Consider the following 20,432-nt stretch of genomic DNA (forward strand, 5'->3'; position numbering starts at 1 on the left):
CGTCAACGTTCGTTTGCCAGGTGTTTGTATAGATTGAAATTGTATGCTTGGGCTTTTTGTACAAAATTAATGGAATCGCCTATAAAATAATTGCGACAAGAAAAATGATTAGAGCACTTAATACGAAGTTTTACCGGCAGAAAAACGCAGAAAATTACATTTCGCTGCGGGAAGCTCAGATAGGGCTGCATCCGTACAGCGCGGAAGACCAAGCAGCTCAACTATCGCGTGTATGGAACAGTTCTTTGCCATAATACATGGGTATATTCAGGCAAGCTGCAAATGATTTTGGATGGCATCGATACCTGCAACGCCATCCTCCCGTGGGTAGCAAACGAATTATTCACTACTGGACTTCCATTTTGTCTCCCTTCACTTTATGTGTTTATTTCTTTTCCCTTTTTCTTCTTTTTCTTCCTTTTCCCTCCTCCATCTCTCTTCATCCTTCATATTTTCCCTTTCCCCTTCCCTCCTCTCTATCCTACACGAGAGACCTCTTCTTCATTGTCAAAGAACGGGACGTTTGGTCACTGCTTGCTACTGGTGAGTGAGGTTCTCTTTTCATTCTCTCGAGCACGAGAGAATCTGGAAATTGAGTTCCAGTCTCGGTTCCAGCTCTTTTCAAATTCGCTCGCGTCTAAAAACACGTCAATTCTACTTCCCGGTTTTTTCTACGTTTCTTTCTTTTTCCCGTGTCTTTTCCTTTCTTCTTCCTCTTCGTCCTCTTCAGTTCTCTAAACTGAAAATTTTGCGTCTTGATGCTAGAAAACCTGAACTCTCATCCTTCTTTCGATCCTTTCTAAGAAAACATACACCCCCAAGATGTCTGGATGGGGATCCAACGAGGCAGCCGGTGCCTGGGACTCCGGTGCGTACAAACCTTGGTCATCGAGAGACGTCTCACACGAAAATTACGCGTACCTTCTACGTGCTCTCGTGCCCCAAAGGAGGCTCCGTCTTCTTCTAATTGTTATCTTACTGACAGCGTCTAGGTGACGCCGGCTTCGGTGGTGAAGACCACTTCAACAGCAATGGCTTCGATGGCGGTGATGGTGGATTCGATGCCGCTGATGACGGTGGCGCAGGGGGTAACAACAATTGCCGCAAGTAAGTCCCTGGACTGTTCCTCTTCTGTACTCAGCTAACAAAATCAAACAGCTGTGGTGGTGAGGGTCACTTTGCCCGCGAATGTTCTGAGCCTCGTAAGATGGGCGCCTGCTTCAACTGCGGTGAAGAAGGGTAAGTGGCCTGTGTCCGTCTGCTCAATTTCATGGTTACTAAACAACATTACAGTCACAGCAAAGTCGACTGTCCTCAGCCTCGCAAGAGCGGAGCTTGCTTCAACTGTGGCGAAGAAGGGTAAGTAAGACATTGTATGCTTCTGTCTTCACAGCTGCTGAACATCGTAATAGTCATAGTAAGGCCGAATGTACCAAGCCTCGCGTGTTCAAGGGACCCTGCCGTATCTGCGAGAGGGAAGGACATCCCGCTGCCGAGTGCCCTGAGCGGCCTCCTGACGTGTGCAAGAACTGTAAACAGGAGGGTAAGTTCTTGGAGCAATGTGGCTTTGGGAAAGAGATGACTAATTTCCTCGGCAGGCCACAAGACTATGGAGTGCACGGAGAACCGCAAATTTGACTTGAACGGTGTTCCGGACAAGCTCCCCGAAGAGGCGTGGGCCGCAATGAAGGCGGCTAGTGACGATAAAGACTTGGGAGAGTTTCGCGATGTAAGTCAAATATTCTTCTCGCTTGTTTATATCCAGTTCAGGTTTGATTGGCCGTAAAAAGGCTTTCAAGGTCTACTCCAAGGCGGCTCCCCAGGCCACCCTTGTGGATATCGAGAAGAAAATGCGTGAAGAGGATTTCAACATTTACCTCATCGCTATGGTTAGTTATAAATCATAACATATTGCTCTCCAGAAGAATAGTACTGATTGTGTGGCATAGGAGAAACCAATCGGCGACATTATGTGCCTGATTAGCCTTCAGGGTAAGCTGAACTGCAAGTATGTGGTCGGCTTCTACTACAGCCCCAAGCCACAGCGAGCGGCACTCCGTGAGCGTTGGCCCGCCTCTACCGAAGACAACCTGGCCCGTCTCGAGGACGCTGGTCTCCCTTACGATCGTCAGATCCCGAAATGTATCAACTGTGGTGGTAAGCAAATAAGTGTACCCAAATCAAGAAGATTGATGGCGAAAAATGCTGACACAGACAAATCAGAAATGGGTCACATTTCGCGCAGCTGCAAGGAAGAGCGTACTGAACGCGAGCGAGTCGAGGTGAAGTGTGTCAACTGTAACGCCGTCGGCCACCGGGCCCGTGACTGCCCCGAGCCGCGTCGCGATAAGTTCGCTTGCCGTAACTGCGGGTGAGATATCTGTCTATAGCAGACACCCGTGCTACATCCTATATGCAGAGTTGCTGATAGCGCGCAGGTCTCCCGAGCACAAGGCCTCCGACTGCCCCAACCCTCGTACGGCCGAAGGAGTCGAATGCCGACGCTGTAATGAGAGTAAGCCGGAACCTTGACATACTTCTTTACGCCGTCCACAGTACCAATAATCTTATTCACTAGCTGGACATTTTGCAAAGGATTGTCCTCAGGCCAGTGCGCCCCGGACCTGCCGCAACTGTGGGTAAGTGTCGTGTGTCACCTGTGAGCGATGACGAAAGAGCACTCCCTAAACTGACCGGGCACAGATCGGAGGACCACATGGCTCGAGACTGTGATAAGCCGCGCGACGTTTCCACTGTGACGTGCCGCAACTGCGATGAGGTCGGTCACTTCAGCACTGACTGCCCGAAACCACGCGATTACTCCAGGGTCAGGTGCAACAACTGTGGTGAGAGTAAGTGTTCATTGGTCCCTGCATTCTATCAGAAAAAGGAAAAAGATCTGGGCTGACTGCGGAATAATGCAGTGGGCCACACGATGCGCCGGTGCCCCGCCGAGAACTCGGGGGAGCCTGACTTGATGGGCGGCACGGACGACTACAATAACAGGGGCAATGACGTTGGCGCTGGTGCTGGCGGCGGATGGGGTGCTTCCGAAGAAGCGGCCGGCTGGTGAAAACCACGACTCGTTTCTTCTCCCCGAAATGGATGTCGGGACGTGGAACGGTTTCAGCCGTGTGCGGGGGAAGAGAGAGTGCGTCAAGACAGCCACAAGCCGTACGGAGGACTTCCGTTGGTTGGCTCGCTCTTCCCTGCGGAATACGGAATGATTCCAAGTATATCTAGCTTAGTACTACTACGACTCTGGCACTTTTTTTCTCCCTTCGCTTTTCGTTACTTGTTTTGTTCTTTTGTTGCATTTGGTCGAACGGGGAAGCCGGCAATCCGAGGAATTTTACTTTTTCGTTTTCTTGTATGATTTTCTTTTTCTCGGACGGAACTGGGGCGGACAGTCGGTAACGGGGACCTGGCACGGGATTAGGATCCTGTTCAACGACGGTTTGACCTGTCTGTGTGATTGATGGAGGGGGGGAAGAAGAACTCCGGTTCGCTAACTCGTGGAGATTGACCAGCGTACAATAATAATAAAAGTTGTCTATTTGTGATATGCACCATGATGGAAAGAGCGTGGTGGTGGTGGAGTAGGCTCGGGAGTCTCCGAATGCGTATGCGAGCCGAGGAAGGGAAATACGGGGAAGAGGGGTCGTGCCCACTACCACTTAGCGATGTCGCTTCGGGTGGTATACAAGCACGATATCTTGGATACGAGGACAAGGTCACATCCAGCACCTGCAAGTATAAAGAGTACGCGATGGATAGATGTCAAGGTGGTAACCAGGAAGATCATGCTTCTAGAAGGCTGTGCTGCGTAAGATTTCGCCGCTTGTACGACTCGTGCCTATCCGGGGGAATTCTGACTCTGCTCTGTCGGGATACCAGAATAGGTAAACCGAGAGACTTGGATCCTTGGAGTGTTGAATTAATTGCATATGGTATGACTGCTGGGGATGGTGAGGATGGTTCGTGCACGACAGGTCCCCATTGGGACTGATATCTTTGTATACTACTATGTAAGATAAAATTCTGCATTTTAATGTATGTTTTCCTCTTATTCTCTATGCAAACATGTAGGTTAAATACTTGATACGAGTAGTAGGCATACAACTATGTACTCCGTGGATATCCCCAGATTCTTCTCCAGATCTTCTTATGGCCCACAAAAATGACCGCATTCGCTCTCCCCACACTCTCCGCAAGCACGTGAGTCCGCCGGACGTCATCTAGTTAGTGTAGTAGTATCCAGAAACGAGAAAATATGCAGAAAAACAGGCAAAATAGGCTAAAATGTCGGCTGCTCTCCGATCGGCATATCCCAAACAGGACAAGCCAAGGCTCGCTGTCTTTGCTTTGGTCTGTGACCAATCAGCATCGAGACTGGAGAAATGCATACAAAGCTTCATAAAACCAGCGGCGCCTCGTCGTCGCGTATTCGCTTGTTTTCTTTTCTCACTCACTGCTCTCCCTTTCCTTGCCAATCTCCTATTCTTATGTCTTCCTTAGTGCTCAATCACTTATAGTATATACCCTTTGATGAATCCTTATATTCCCCGGAACTGCACATCAACTAATTCATCATGGGCGGTGGTCAATACTTGGGTCTGAAGGGCAATTCCCTCCAGATTGCCATTGGTGTCATTGCCGGAATGGATTTCTTGCTGTTTGGTTACGATCAAGGTGTGACTGGCGGTTTGTTAAATCTGGATTCGTTCATCAGCGTCTTTCCTTCTATCGCAACTACTGGAGCCGAGTATAAGGGTCTTACCAAAGAGGAGAAGAGTGCTCGCTCGACGGAGCAGGGTGAGTCTCTTTTCCACCATTCTAACAAGCAAATTGCTAACTGGGAGGTATTTCATAGGGATCGTTGTTGCCGCTTATAACTTGGGATGTTTCGCCGGTTCAATTCCCACAATCTGGATTGGAAATTGGCTTGGACGGCGCAAGACTATCTTCCTTGGTTCGTTTATCATGGTCATCGGTGCGATTCTACAATGCACCGCCTACCATCTGCCTCAGTTGATTGTTGGTCGCATTGTCACCGGTCTTGGTATGTCGCCGGCTTCCCCTTCGTACCTCTTCCGCAAACAAGGCTAATAGCGTAGGAAACGGAATGAACACATCTACCGTACCCACTTGGCAATCTGAATGCTGCAAGTCCAACCGTCGCGGCCAAATGGTCATGATTGAAGGTGCCATGATCACCCTGGGTATCACCATCAGTTACTGGATCGACTTTGGTCTTCTCTTCGCCGACCCGAACCCCGTGGCCTGGCGCTTCCCGCTGGCCTTCCAGATCTTTTTCGCCCTCATCATTCTGGCGTTTGTCATGTTCCTCCCTGAGTCGCCTCGCTGGCTCGTGCTCAGGGGTCGCGAACATGATGCTCAGGAGGTACTCACGGCGTTGTTGAATGATACCCCAGACTCGACCTTGGTGCAAAACGAACTCGTTGCCATCAAGGCTACCGTCCTTGAGATGTCCAAGGGCTCGTTTAGCGACATGTTCACCATGACTGAAGACCGTCATTTCCACCGTACCATGCTGGCCTACGTCAATCAGATGTTCCAACAAATCTCAGGAATCAACCTGATTACCTACTACATCCCCAAATTACTAGAGGACCAAGTCGGAATGGACCCAGTTATATCCCGTTTAATCTCCGCCTGCAATGGCACTGAATACTTCCTCGCCTCCCTGATTGCCATCTTCACCATTGAGAAATTCGGACGTCGCACGCTCATGCTTTTCGGTGCTGCCGGAATGTCCCTTTCCATGGTCATCCTCGCCATCACCTCGTCCATCGCCAATACCCCAGCGAACATCGCCTGCTGTGTATTCCTGTTTGTCTTTAACACCTTCTTCGGTATCGGTTGGCTGGGTATGACCTGGCTGTACCCGGCAGAAATCGTGCCGTTGAAGATTCGTGCTCCGGCCAACGCATTGGCGACTTCGTCCAATTGGATCTTCAACTTCCTCGTTGTCATGATTACCCCTGTAGCTTTTGACAACATTGGTTACCAGACCTATATCATTTTCGCAGTCATGTAAGTCTCTGCCCCTACTTACCAACTTTATACCTTTACTAACCCAACCAGCAACGCCTTCATCTTCCCCGTCACCTACTTCTTCTACCCCGAAACAACTCGTCGCTCCCTCGAAGAAATGGACCGCATCTTTCGCAAAACCACCAGCGTTTTTAACCTCGTCCGCACCGCCCGCGACGAACCACACATGTACGGCAAGAAAGGCGAACTTCTCCACACCGTTGATGACGTCGAAGACGCTGCCGTGCACGCTGTGCGCCAAGTCAGCATCGCTGACGGGACGCACAAGGAGCATCGCGAACATATTGAAAATGAGAAGTTTGGGAGAGATGGTAGTTCGGATCGTTCATAGACGGGTTGTTCTGTTTGGATGTGATGTTTAATGAGACCCATGTTTTTATATTACTGTCTTGGCGGTCTTTTGGGACGTATATAGTTGGATATTTGGAGTTGGTACAAATATACCTATTTGACGGCAGTTTTTGGACTTGGGTGTTGCATTGGATGTATACTTTGACATTGAAGATGCCGGCGGTGATTTAAGCTATTCACAGCAATGTATACAGGATAAAGTGGATGTCTACCGTTCGCGAAAAGACTCCAGGGACCTCATCCCAAGTTCAATCGTATTCAATCTTCTGTCTCCCCACAAAGCCACTTCCTCGCCAGTGGTATTGTGGTGGACTTATCAGCTAGGTAACATCGACATACCACATGGCTTCTGATACATACCACATGGCTTCTGATACATACCACATGGCTTCTGATACATGAGACATAATATAGCGTCAAGAAGATTACGTTGATGAAGGGCTATTCAGTCCCCCATACTGGAGATTGAGAAATCTAGGCTTGGAGTCAGCTAACACACAGATAAAAAAAAAAAAAAAAAAAAAAAAAAAAAAAAAAATCAAAAGACAAAAAAAGAGAAACGAAAAAAATGGACTCGCGGGGAATCGAACCCCGGACCACCCCCATGCTAAGGGGGTATTATACCACTAAACCACAAGCCCACATATACTCCACCTTTCTTGCTTAAAGTTATAAGAGGTAAAACTGCTAGTCTCAGGCAAAACCATTATAGTCGAATCCGGTATAGTTCCCGAGGACACCCTCGGTAGAACCAGTCCAAATCTAAGGACAGTTCGCATGCAATCATGAATCAATACTTTCACATAATCATTACCAAATATCTTCCTGTTGCAATGATACAATCACATCCACAATGAACCCGCCGACATCGGACGAACGGTCTACCACGCCGTGAGTCATTAACTTGATCGGCTCGGAGAATTCAGCTTTAGCGCGGAAAAATCAACAGTTGAGCCGACGATAGCCACTGTGGAGCGTTGGGACTGATTGATTGATATGATCTTGGTCACTCGGTGATAGCCTCAGGGAAAGAACGACAGCCAAGATGATATGATTCTGGATTCGCGGAAGCTATTCTCCGGAATCGATTTTGGGAGCCGGTCAGACTAGTCTGCTAGTCTAGTGTTTTTGCGTCGCTTACTTGCCTGCAGATTTCTGCAGGTCGGTTCTCCTCAATTGATATCAACTACTCTCCTGCTGTGGTGCTGAAGCTGCGCTGAAGTACGATGAGCAACATGGCAGACCATCAAGACACGAAAGACATCACCAATGTCACCACACAACTACCAGAAGATCCCGCGCACGCGGAAACCGGCGATGAGCCGGACGTCGCCAGCATCGAGCGCATCTACCGGTATCTCATCTCCCTCACTAACATATACCAAACACGTAGCTAATTGATACGGGAATAGAAAATTGGACTACCGCATAATCCCCCCCTTCTGGATCCTCTACTTCCTCTGCTCTGCAATCCGCTCCAACGTCGGCCTTGCGCAGACTATGAACGAAGATGCCGGACACGACCTGGGCACTGTGTTGAATGCAACCCCGCACCAGATCTCGACGGGTCTCGCGCTGTTCTACGTGTGCTATGTGGTGTTTGATCTGCCGTCGAATCTGATCATGACGAGACTTAGTCCGCATGTCTGGATGAGTCGGATTGTCGTTAGTGTGGGTGTTATTGGGGCTTGTATGGCTGCTATGAAGGCGGCTTGGAGTTTATAGTATGTCCTATTTCTCCCCGAGATTGAGTATATATGCTAATGGCTGTAGTTTGCTCCGCCTCCTCCTCGGAATCGTCGAAGCAGGCCTCTGGCCCGGCATGTCCTACTACCTAACCCTTTTCTACCCGCCCTCACGAACCGGAAAGCGCATCGGCCAATACTACACCGCAGCGCAAATCTCCGCCGCAGTCGTGGGCCTCGTATCAGCAGGATTCCAAGGCATGGATGGTGACCGCGGCCTAGTAGGCTTCCAATGGATGTTCCTCATCTACGGGCTCGTCACAATCGTCGTGGGATTCGTTCTGCTCTGGTGGCTACCCGATCGACCAGTCGCCCCTGGGTCCCCCGAACAAGAGAAAACGAAATACTTCGGAGTGATCCCCCGCAGTTCCCCCGCGCTCTCTGGCGCAGATGCACTAGCCCACTACCACGATCTGCGCCGCGTGTACCATCGTCCGCGCTGGACATTGCGTGACCTTGCTAAAGTCTTCCTCGACTGGCGCCTCTGGCCGCTACTCATAATGTACTTTGGCGTCGTGGGCGTGGGTATCGGGGTGCAGAACTACAGTACCATTATCATCCAAGCAACCAACCCCTCCCTCTCATCGGTCGATCTATCTCTGCTTTCAGCACCGATTTGGTTAATGGATCTTCTTGCTATTTTACTTATCACGCCTATTTCGGACCGCTTCCATAGACATCGTGCGCTGTTCTTCTCGGGGCCGGTTGTGTTGCAGATACTGGGACTCCTGCTTATGACATATGCCGGGTCTGATGCGAAGCCATGGCCCCGGTATGGTGGGTTGTTGATTGTGGGGTTTGGGCTTGGTCCTACTGTGCCTATTACTATGACTTGGACGAATGAGCTTTTCCAGCCTAGGCATGGGGAGGTTGGTGTTGCGGCAGCTTCCGCCGTGGTGTCTGGATGGGGAAACTTGGGGAGTATCCTGACAACCTATGCGTTGTATACTGGTTGGAAATCGGATGCTGAGGCGCCGGGGATGGCCAAGTATCGCAAGAGTAACTTAGTTATGGTTGGTATTCTGTGTGGCAGCATTCTGGCTGCCTTCTTGATGCAATTCTTGGTTTGGTTCGTGGACCGAAAGAACCCTGTCTCTACAACAACCGGTCAAGATGACATTGTCGATGGCGCTGCGCGTCGAGAAGCCGACCAGAGAGGACTCCGCGGTCTGGGCTCGAGTCTTACCAAAATCCTACCAAAGAAATAGACTAGAATAATGCATCATATTACTGATAGCCATATAATCCAGTTGATTATGCCAGTGCCCAATTATCCCTATAACGATTGTACAGTACATTTCTACTAAAACAGTATGCCATCCGGCTTTTTTGTTTCCCAATTCCCATTGTATCAATGCTCCTCCAACCTGATCCTGTGCTAACGACGGTGCCTCCAATATCACCCCGTAGCACTAATGAAAGATCTATGCTATTGAACGTAACACATAACCCACAAAAACGACAGACAACGAAAATAATTAATGCATATGCGGGTCAACGAACGCAAAAGGCAAGCTCTGGCACCCCAGTCGAAAAAGAAAGGAAAAAGAACACCAAGAGAAAATCTGCCATGAAGTATGCTGCCAGGCTGCACTCCTGAGTCCCGCTCTGTTGACACCGAAGGGTATACGAGCGCTAAGACGAAATGCCAATGTTTTTGGAAGTGATCTAGTTGCCACCACAGAGCTGTTCAAGTTAGTCATGTGGACCTCAACCCAGATATCAGAAAACTTACAGTCTCGACGATGATACCAGTAATCTGGTAAGGATCAGCGTTACTGGCGGGACGGCGGTCCTCGAAGTAACCCTTGCCATCCTTGGCGCACTGGCGGGGAATACGAATGCTGCCACCACGGTTGGCAACACCGTAGCTGAACTTGTCGATGTTACCGGTTTCGTGACGACCAGTAAGACGCTCTTCGTTACCCTCACCGTAGACGGCAATGTGCTCAACGTGACGGGCCTCGAGCTTCTTCATGGCGGCTTCGATGAATTTCATACCACCGTCTTCACGCATCGAGGCTGTCGAGACGTTCGTGTGAAGACCGGCACCGTTCCACTCACCCTTGACGGGCTTGGGCTCGAACGAGATCTTGACGCCGAACTCTTCAGCGACACGGTGTAGGAAGAAACGGGACATCCAGAGGTGGTCGCCCACTTTCTCAAGTCAGCACGACTTCAATATCAAATTGTAAATTCAAAAACTCACTCTCAATGCCATTGCAAGGTCCAACCTGGTACTCCCACTGCGAGGGCATGACCTCAGCGTTGATACCGGAGATCTTGATACCGGCGTACAGGCAAGCACGGAAGTGAGCCTCGACGATATCACGGCAGTAGACCTTGCCCGTACCAACACCGCAGTAGTAAGGACCCTGGGCACCGGGGAAACCACCCTTGGGCCATCCGTACGGCCAGCCGTCAGTACCAAGCAGGGTGTATTCCTGTTCCAGGCCGAACCACCATTCTTCCTTGGAGTGGGCCTCCATCAGACGGTTGGCCTCGTGACGGTAGTTGAACTTGTTGGGGGTACCATCCGAATCCCAGGTTTCACAGAGGACGAGGATGTTGTCGCCACGGCGGAAGGGATCGGGGAAGAAAGCAACGGGGCGAAGGTAGACATCGGAGTTGTCACCAGCAGCCTGGCCGGTCGACGAACCATCAAAGTTCCATTCAGGGAGCTCATCGACAGAGCTGACGGGTTTCGAGAGGGTCTAAGAGACGTGCCAGAACGCGTTAGTAAAACGGTCACGTGAGTGGATAGCTGCAGGTGGCGACGCATGGACGTTTAGTTGCATCTGGAATGACCGTGCACAGACGTTCGAGATAGCAGATAGCATTGTAGCCTTCATTTGTCCCACCACAGCGACGAAAATAGATAGCATACCTTGGTTTTGCAGCGGCAACCACCGACAGCGTCAATCCAGACGTACTCTGCTTGGATGTGGCCCCTCTGGGGGAGGTCCATGTATTTCATGAGCTGTATCCAGCACGAAGCCAGTCAGTATAGGATGTTTTTTTTTTTTTTTGGTTGGATACTTCCTCGAAAAGGAAGTACTCAGGTAGTCAAACGCACGTTATCCGTGTTGGAGATAACGGTCGAAGTTTCAGCCTGTGGTGCAAAGAGCAAATGAGTCAGTCTGGGATTCAGATTCGCCACAGGTCAAGACGGGAGAAGCAACCATACCATGATGACGGATGATCTTTTGTGATCTCTTGGAAGAGAGTAGAAGTTGGATGTCTCGTAGGCAAGCAAAGGGAGCTCAAGTGACTCGGTAGTGTTCCAGGTGGATGACTCTTCACGAAGAATGAACAGCGACAGTAAAACTGCGGAAAGATCCAAAAGATGGAATAAGATTGAACTGGATCTTCAGAACGCGAGACGAAAGAAAAGGAAGATGGAGGATAAAATAGAAAGATGGGGATGGGGAAGAGGAGATATATGAAGAGAAGAGCAAAAAAGGATGAAGAAGTAGAAGTAACGGAAGGTGAGGTTGAGTGGAGGAGGGCGAGGGATTAAATTAATATTCTTTTTCTTTTTTTTTTTTTTTCCCGCGCAGGGAAGAGACAAAAGAATTCTGGGAGGGGCGAATTCTTCGGCTGTGGGTGGTAAAATACGATACCGTACCGTAACCACCGATCGTGATTTCCGCTTTTTTTCGGATACGGTCGACGATTCCGCCGTTATCATGATGACTCGTTAAAACTCTACTAGGGTACTATTATACTAAAACATGACCAGAATTCTATACTCGTAGTTTGTCTACATTTTTAGATACCTATAATTATGCACCGACGTAGCATACTGTGGTTGTACTTTGTAGTAGAACATAGGATATCCCTCATACTACTGTAATACCCAGTACGAGACAGTTGGCTGCCCAATGACAGGACAGGACGCCTTCCGAATCAGGTAAAATTGGTGCAAAAAATGACTCCCCCTTTCTGCATCTAAAGCATGGTACAATTAGTATGTGCAGATGTATTCGTAGAGCATGCACAGTAGGGCATGAAGATGCATGGTCTGGATCGATCTGAACGATCAATAATAAACAAATACTCTGTACTACTCGCCAATGCGTATCCAGAGCGAGAAAAACTATGGCCGATGAACTATGGAATGCAGCCAGCCACATATGTCAACATTTAATTCTCCGTGATATGAAGCGTCTTGTGACCCATCTTCAGTGCATATCAATAATTTATTTTATGAAGCGCAATAGATATCAACACGAGATTGCTAAAACATGTTATCAACCGCTAACTCTCTTCTTCCTGGTCATTGCGTCAATGGCCGTCCTGGTGTGTCTATAACTCCATACAATTGGCGACAAGGACCCTCGTGCCTAGAGTCGGGGGCATGGATTCGTATCCTGAGTGTGCACTCGATGCAAGTACGGAATATATTCGAGTGGGTGTTGCGTTTTGATGCCACCCTGGATAAGCGCGGTGAATTTGTTTACAGATTGATTAATAGCGTACTCTGTACAAGTATCGACACCTATGTATCTGTGTCTGTACAAGTACCTGATCTGTATGATCTTTGCACATACTGAGATATGTAGACAGGACTGCGTTCCTGGCGTACCTGGCACTTCCCATGGCAGGGATTGATCCCTTATCGCATCCTTTAACCCCGCGATGACGCTTCATATCAAACGAGATATGCAGAATACGAGAATAACTTCTTTGATAAAAACATATTATTCTAGAACACGTCAGTTGTGCACTCGACATATACACCGTACATAGCACAAATACAAGCACCCGTAGTAGCTAGCGAGCACACATAGTTCTGTATTGATAGATGGAGATCATTTCCCCATAAAATACACGTATTGTAATCTAAATACAACACCCGCCTAAGAGTGGGTCGTGGCAAAAAGGTGTTCTCGAAAAGGCGTTGCCGGTGGACGGTGGTCCCGACACCGGCCTACGCACTAGGGTGAAACTCGGTATGACAATACAGCACCGCCTCGATAACCCATCTTCATGTATTCTGGGCGTACGAGGGGAGTCTTGGGACCGACTCTAGAACTGGGGATTTGACAAGATTTACCCCGGATCGGGAAGCAACAAATAAAATAGCAGCGAAGTCGGGTGATTCAGGAGGAATCCAGAGACTATTGATGAAAAGTCGGGGAAGGAGGGTTGGAGAAGAAAGTTCCGTTCAGCCCTGTGATTGCAGATAATTAATGCCATTCCTCCGTGCAAGCTACTTAATACGGGGTTTTACTCCGTCGAAATGATATCAAAAATATCATGTGCGCGCAATTCTGATACAGAGAAATACAAGTAAAAAAAAAAACTTGTACAGAGTACATGTATTCTATAGCCCACAGTTAGTCACAACCAGAATATCTGATACAAATATCCAAATATATCCGGTGTAAAACGTCGTTTGCGGTAAGAATAGCAACGAGTGTGTGGCTGGGCTCCGCAACGCCTCTTTAGCCAGATCCGGTTAGTATCCACGCATTGTAAGAGTGGTACAGTTGAGTACATGTGACTTCTCGATATCAAACACAAAGAATTCTTTCTCTACGCATATCATATGCATCAAGAGCAAACTTTACGCATGAAAGAATAGAAAAAGAGGGGGAAAAAAAAAAATAATAATAATAATAATACATATTTTACAAACAATCCATTGAAATACGCGGTTTGCACACCTGTATTCTATATCTGGCAAAATCCCTCACCGCATAACAGGAAAAAACCTTGCCATTCTAAACGCACCAATGGAAACCCTTTAAACGCGGCCATTAAATCATTTGAATCAACGCTGAATCATCCATTCCTTCCTGCGACAACCTTCGCAACAGTGTATCGGTTTTCTCATTGGTTCCCGACAAAACGACGCGCCCCCTGGTTACTCCACACAAAGGCCGCCTTTTTATCGGCGGCTATTGATTGGCTCACCTGGTGTTCCATGACAAATGACGGGGCTGCGCAGTAGTAAGGGAATTGATAAGGGCTGCATTTGGAGCTGAATGAGTCTTTTTTTCTGGATTTATTGCTTTGTCTGTGTGCTTGTGATCCATATTGATATGATGTCGTTGGAATTGAATGATTAATGGACGTGGGTTGATTGGGTTGATAGTGGCTCAGCTGAGACTTCTTATCAATATAGATCAAGTACGGCACTCAAATGCGGTTATGATAGCGGAGTTCGGGATATAGCAAACTCCATTGCAAGACAACTGACTCGAGCACGGTCAGAAGAACACGTCTAGAATCAGATCCTCGATAATGATAATCCCTCGTAGAATCAATATCCAGCTGCCACATATCATCCGTTCCAGCGGTGTCAATGCAAGAGCCATGTAGAGTAAATCATACCAAACTTACCGGTCCCAATAATTGAAGTGAAAAGTTTCTCAGTCATAGCTCACCCCTAGTCCTTCCAAGTAATTCGCGCAGTTGATCTCTGTACAAATCTCTATACAGAAACTGTTGGTATGCGCATTTTGTCCAACCGATAAGATACATCACCCAGTTTTTTTTTTTTTTTTTTTTTTTTTTTTTTTCTTGTTTCCAAATGCTCGACTCAAACAGCTCCTTGCTTGTTACTATTTCGACTGGTTCCGTTAAGCCCTCGTATCACGATATATATCTCACCGCCAGTCAGTTAACAAATCGTCAGATAACTTTCTCGTAGATAGTACCCTGACTGTCGGACTTATCCTGTCGAGTATTCAGGATGTCGATGTCGATATCGTCTCCTGTAGACGAGAAAGGGCTAATTAAGCATGATCTGCACTAATGCTGGTGTCTTCCTCCTTATCCACCCGATTCGGGCTAAAAACTGGGGAAGTCCATTCCCCCCGTGTCCCTAGGTTCGTCACGTGGCGGTTCTCATGTGATACAACCGGTATCTCAGCCTCATCATCCCCAGATTTTGTGTCTCGTACGGAGTACTACTCGGGATTTCATTGCTATTGCGGTCGAGGAGGGTTGTACAGAACTTGTCATCTACTGCATATAAGAAACACCTTGGCTCGATTCAGGCAGTCAAATAGTACAGTAGGTTATCCATGTTGACATTGCTTGCGCCATATCTGGTTTTGAGCCGCAATCACCCGATTCTAACGTCTTGCATGACGACTGTATCGATACAGTCCAACCTTGAAACCCGTTGCTGATCTAAGATGGATACCAACCATAACACAACCGAAACAGACCGTCGTCAACATAAGCAGTTACGCATCCTATATCACTCCGGTAAGCTATGTACAACTTCTGCGAGTAATAACGACTGGTTGGTCAAGACCCATAATTCTGCGGGCATGTGTCGGCCCGAGATCCGAGGTCCATGTCCTTGTTCGCAGTTCTTATGTGCTCTTCTGTTGCCGCCTCCATCGCAGAACCCACTCCACTAATATCCCTAGATCCTGAGAGACCTCGAGCGCGCGGGCGATCTTCTTCGGCATTTCCGACGCTTCGTCCTTTTGGTCTCCTATATCTGCACCTTCGGGCCTGTCCTCGCCGGAAACCGGCTCCTCCCACAAGCCAGATGTGTCTACGACTATGATGTGCCCGTTTAATCCAACCTCGAAACTGATTGAAAAGGTTTTCAGGTAGTCGTTTCCGATGGACGCATCGTTGATCGTGAAGAGTAGCATGATCACGGGTGCCTGTCCAAGTTGTGTTCGCAATGTGATGTCGATTTTGACGTCGTCTGCATCATTATCAATCGACACACCCTCCACATTAAGCCCTTTCATCAAGGCGTCGAGCTTCTGTTCGTTAGGGTCTTGATTGCTCAAAATGGTCACGTTCCCTTTTCCATTGGTTGTGCTCGATTGCGCAGCCTGATGCTTTCTGTCAAGACTCGTAGACCTCTGCCCATTTTGTTTGCTGTCGTGACGTCGCGACGGGGTATAAAAGATCTTCTGGATCATATTCTCCAACGTGGCATACTGACGCAGAACCTGAAACGCAGCAGTATTAGCACCCAACCAGAATAAGAATTATCAAAGAAGACTTACCGGAAGGATCTCCGCAAGTTGACGGGGATGCGAAAATGGAATATCCCGCATGGTCCTGCCGGCAACTGATTCAAAGGCTTGGAATGTGTAGCCGTGTTGCTTTTTGCAGGGCTTGCCTTCTGAATCAAATGCCTGTACAGACAGTCGACGTTTCCTTCGATCAGCCTGCGGTGGCTCATCAGTGCCAAAGCCCATGATATCTGCTCCGGACAATGGTGACGATCCTGGAACCAGCAAACCGTCGTACGTCACCATTCTGAACTCTTGCGGCAACTGAAGTCCCAGTTGTCTGTAGATATCGGAAGCTGCAAGAATAGGGACATCGAGGGGTGGCTCTATCTTTGCGACAAATCGGCGATTTGGCGTGGATGAACCCAGCATGCCCGAATCAAGTGTCATAGCACCCGGGTTGCCTTGACTGTCGGAAGTCGTAGTCATTGGCGGCTCGGCCCAGTTGACCGTAGGAATGTCTGTTGTATCATTTTCGTTGGGAGCAGACGATTTATCGGTGCTCATAGGTGTCAAAACTTCGGAGTTTACCCAGTCTTTGGACACACGGAGTGATGGGTAACCCTCTTCGCACTCAATCATGACGCTCCACATTCTATGTTGAGGAATATCAAACTCCTGGTCAGCGTTATCCAGTACCATTGCGTCAGGAGATGTGTTTTTTCGTTTCGCGTCCAAAATTCTTGCTTGGTATATCCAGTAATCTAAACTGATTCCGATTCGACCTCCCCTGTGTAGAGATGGTCGACCAACCCATCCACTGCACAAATGCTCGTAAATCTCAGAGAATTTCAGGTGTTTGCTTTCCTCGTCCCAGATTCGTTTCAAACTCTCGTAAAGGCCTTCAATAGCCTCGAAGCAGTTGACCTCTTGACTGAGCCGGTCCAACTTAGCCAGCCACCGCAGGTTCTCATAGAACCCAGTCAGCGATTTCCAAGCACCCCGTTCTATTTCCTCAGACGACTGCATCAAATCCCGCTTTAAGACAGCAGTAGCCTCATCCCTCCCTTCACCCTCAGTAGCCTCCGGTGTCGCATACTTCAAACTTACGTCTTTCACCGTGTGCTTCCCCGGATGAAACTCGATTTCCAGATCGACAAAGTTACCTGCAATGCTGAGATTATCCTCCTGCCAAATCGATTCAAACCCCTCAAGCTGTCCTAGCCGTTCGATACCTTCCCTGCACACACCTCTCCCCGCAACACGAGTCCGTAATATCTGGACGACATCTTCTATATGTCGTCTCCGCTCTTCATCGCTATCGCGAGCATTTCCAATCTTAAAACCGTGCATTCCGAGCGCGTGAATATCGCTATCGTGCATACCAGCCCCGACCAAGACCTCATGCGTCGCAGGGGATGGGCTGATTCCACTATAACCCCCAAGTGCTAAGAGGGCCGATGGTGAACTGAAATTAACCGGATCATCGAGCCCCCCGGCTGCAACAGCGAGAGGCGTAGAGTATTGATGCAGCGGTGCGTGACCACCACTCCCGTGAAGGTGTCCCGTCGCCGAGGGGCTTCTTGCCGATGGTGACTTGTGTGACATGGGACGGGCCATGGGGACTCCTGATGGCCGGGGGGATGAGGTTAAGTGCGTTGGTGTCGCACCTGGATTCGGTTTTGAAGAGGGAGTTGCCATGATCGTATTTGTATCTCCAATACCTCCCCGGGAATTGAGAAACTGATGTAAAGCAAAGTAAACCCAGAAGACTACTTGTTTCTAATTCCAAGTTTGGGTATCACATGCGGGACAATCAACGGATGATTATTCGGGAAGCAGCTTCTTTAGCGAGAGCACATCTATGATCTTGCAGAGTTGGGACTGTTTTGTTGTCGTGTGATAGCAATACGCTAAAAAACGAAGCGCACAGTTGCAGTATTGTTCAAATTCTATATATCATTCCGTTATATCTTGAAATCATGAATGGGGGTTTAAAATAGAATAGAATAAAATAAAATAAACAGATTGCTACCAGGTCACGATCACCGACAGCTTCTGTTCGAACGCGTTCCACGTGATGTTTTCCTGACCGAGTAAAGTGCAAAATCATGTGACATATTTCTGATGCAAATGTTGCAAATCAAACGACAGACGATAAAATGCCTCAGGCACATAGAATGAGCCCTGACAGTGAAGAGATACCGATCCTTAGCTCTTTAATTTTATTTTATTTCACCATTGCCACCACTTGACTCTTCCCATTTTCTGTCTTTTGTACCTGGACTCTCAGACTATCCCTGGTCTGGTATAGCCTCCCGATACGCCGTACTATAAACGCTGCCCGCCTGGCCTTCCAATATAAAAGAGCCCTCCCTCACTGTTCTGACTTCGTCTCCTCCCAAAACTTCTTCTTTTGCCAAATTCCCTCCCATATGCTGCACTCACCCATATTTCTGGCGATTTGAACTTTGCTGGTCTCTTTTTTTTTTTTTTTTTTTTTTTTTTTCGAAAATCGCGGCTGCGCCCTCTCACCTTTACTTCCGGCTTCCTTTTCCTCGTTTACGTTGACCAGCGTTTCGAGTTGATTCTGTCTCCCTGTTCTTTTATACAGTAAATTGGTTCACATCCTTTAATTCCCTATCTTATACTAAAAATCGAATTTACATGAGGTCTTGCTTTTCCGGCCGCTCGTCATTAATGGTATCCGCCCTTTCGACTCCCTTATCAAAGGAAAGATATTGACTCCAGGCTTGACAAACTCCCAAGGCTAACTACAGCTTACAATTGACCCCATTTATTGCCCCTTTCTGCGGGTGCCCTTTCTGCGTCGCACTTTCGCCCTAACCACGCCGATCCCATGTGCCGCGTATGCGGTTGGAACGCCCACATGACAACGATTTAGCATCTGAGAGAAACAAATCCAATGGCCCAAATATCTCACCTGTGGTTTTCTTGGTTATTTTTGTCACATTTTCGCGGAGGCGGTTCTGTAAGGTCTGGACCCAAACCTCACTGCCAAATGATGAATGATTGGAGCACTGTTGTCACATTCCTGGTTTGCTGCATCCTATGACACGCTACTGTGGAAAGGAAAATGCTATGAGAATGATCATTCACCAATGCAAAATTTCTTGGCAAATGACACTATGCTCTAATGCTCTCATGACCATAACGCTGATTTCACACCTCACTTTGAGCAAAACAGGCAATGCTTGGTTGACCCTGCCATTTACTGGACATAGTGACTGTAGAACGACCGCGTCATAGTGGATTTTGGCGGCAAAATATATTTTGTCGTCTTACATCCATTCATGTTGTCCTTGTAATGTTTATCTTTGTCTGGACTGGTCGACATCCTGCTATATCTAAGAATTGGCATTAGTATCTCCATCTTCTGGGTGGTTTTGGACGGATCACCAACTACGCTGTGTTCCTGGCGTAGTGATTCAGCAAATCAATAGACCGTCTTAAGCGCTATGCCTGTGAAGACCTTTCAGAGAAGCTGGAGTTGAAAGGTAGCCAATAATCAGCAAAGCAGAATCAGCTTCCTTGCCTTGCACATGTGGCTCAGCTAGTAGTAAATGAGATCATTAAGTATCTCAGCATTGGGGCTTGTGATGATGTCACGGCGCTCTACTAGGATAATGGAACATCCAACTCATGGGTTCCACCTAGGTAGCTATCGACGATAATAATCAACATGAGGAAGGAAGACAGGGGGTGACGCTGTATTCATCAACAAAGCAAACAACTGCATCTCACATGATAGCCAGCCAACGTGACCGGGCCGTCACAGATGATGTGGCTGCTGTGTCATTCAGTGATGATGGTATTCAACCAGCACTATCAGAGTATAGTGTCTCATTTGGAAAGACATTGCATAAGATACATTGAGTGCTATAAGCATTCAACTTCAATAACAACAAGGTAATGATCCTATTGCCTTGGATCCATCACCTTTCCAATGCCATCAATGCCTCCCCTCAACGCCGTGAACGATTCTGTGACCTCCAAGCCCCAAACCCACCACTTCAGATGGTTCAAGATGTACAAAACCATTGGAATTCAACATTTAATACAAAGATTCAAGAGCCATATCTCACTCCTGATGAATGGAAATAGGTCCAATATGTCATTGTTATCCTATTTCCATTCTGGCAATGCACACAGGCGATATTAATCTCTCGGGATGTCTCTACATCTTGTGTTGTTGGTGAGTGCCTGTACCCTGTGACATTATTGACCCCAGTAATAGTGATAGATTCTACAGAACTAAATAGGATCCAGGACCTCAATTCACTTTTTTTCACAAAAA

General features: G+C 47.9%; 5 protein-coding genes and 1 non-coding gene across 6 annotated transcripts; 3 read left to right on the plus strand and 3 right to left on the minus strand.

The window, feature by feature from the left end:
• The first annotated feature begins 1,723 nt into the window (after positions 1–1,723).
• Positions 1,724–3,294, plus strand: EURHEDRAFT_181213 (putative zinc knuckle transcription factor (CnjB)). Its single transcript, XM_040777878.1, has 5 exons — positions 1,724–2,371; positions 2,439–2,515; positions 2,579–2,639; positions 2,704–2,852; positions 2,925–3,294. Exons 1-5 carry the CDS (start codon positions 1,971–1,973, stop codon positions 3,071–3,073), a joined length of 837 nt encoding a protein of 278 aa, XP_040636494.1. The 5' UTR covers positions 1,724–1,970; the 3' UTR covers positions 3,074–3,294.
• Positions 3,295–4,592: 1,298 nt separating this feature from the next.
• Positions 4,593–6,409, plus strand: EURHEDRAFT_461827 (sugar porter family MFS transporter; the record flags this gene model as incomplete). The annotated part of the gene is made up of 4 exons (XM_040784751.1): positions 4,593–4,815; positions 4,874–5,062; positions 5,118–6,057; positions 6,109–6,409. The coding sequence occupies 4 exons, from the start codon at positions 4,593–4,595 to the stop codon at positions 6,407–6,409; spliced, it is 1,653 nt and encodes a 550-aa protein (XP_040636495.1).
• A 589-nt stretch (positions 6,410–6,998) lies between these two features.
• EURHEDRAFT_t132 lies at positions 6,999–7,070 on the minus strand. Its single transcript has one exon. It is a non-coding gene; the product is annotated as a tRNA-Ala (tRNA).
• Positions 7,071–7,664: 594 nt separating this feature from the next.
• Positions 7,665–9,382, plus strand: EURHEDRAFT_461775 (putative MFS transporter; the record flags this gene model as incomplete). Its single annotated transcript, XM_040784749.1, has 3 exons — positions 7,665–7,783; positions 7,842–8,153; positions 8,203–9,382. The coding sequence occupies 3 exons, from the start codon at positions 7,665–7,667 to the stop codon at positions 9,380–9,382; spliced, it is 1,611 nt and encodes a 536-aa protein (XP_040636496.1).
• Positions 9,383–9,392: 10 nt separating this feature from the next.
• On the minus strand, positions 9,393–11,613 carry glnA (glutamate--ammonia ligase). Its single transcript, XM_040782620.1, has 6 exons — positions 11,362–11,613; positions 11,251–11,286; positions 11,062–11,154; positions 10,384–10,888; positions 9,910–10,331; positions 9,393–9,860 (listed from the first exon to the last, which is right to left on the minus strand). The coding sequence occupies exons 1-6, from the start codon at positions 11,362–11,364 to the stop codon at positions 9,843–9,845; spliced, it is 1,077 nt and encodes a 358-aa protein (XP_040636497.1). The 5' UTR covers positions 11,365–11,613; the 3' UTR covers positions 9,393–9,842.
• Positions 11,614–15,508: 3,895 nt separating this feature from the next.
• On the minus strand, positions 15,509–17,815 carry EURHEDRAFT_461915 (RNA polymerase II mediator complex middle subunit MED1; the record flags this gene model as incomplete). The annotated part of the gene is made up of 2 exons (XM_040784761.1): positions 15,509–16,108; positions 16,166–17,815. 2 exons carry the CDS (start codon positions 17,813–17,815, stop codon positions 15,509–15,511), a joined length of 2,250 nt encoding a protein of 749 aa, XP_040636498.1.
• Between the last annotated feature and the right edge of the window lie 2,617 nt (positions 17,816–20,432).

Source organism: Aspergillus ruber (assembly GCF_000600275.1).
Source record: "Aspergillus ruber CBS 135680 unplaced genomic scaffold scaffold00025, whole genome shotgun sequence".
In the NCBI taxonomy this organism is placed as follows: Eukaryota; Fungi; Ascomycota; class Eurotiomycetes; order Eurotiales; family Aspergillaceae; genus Aspergillus; species Aspergillus ruber.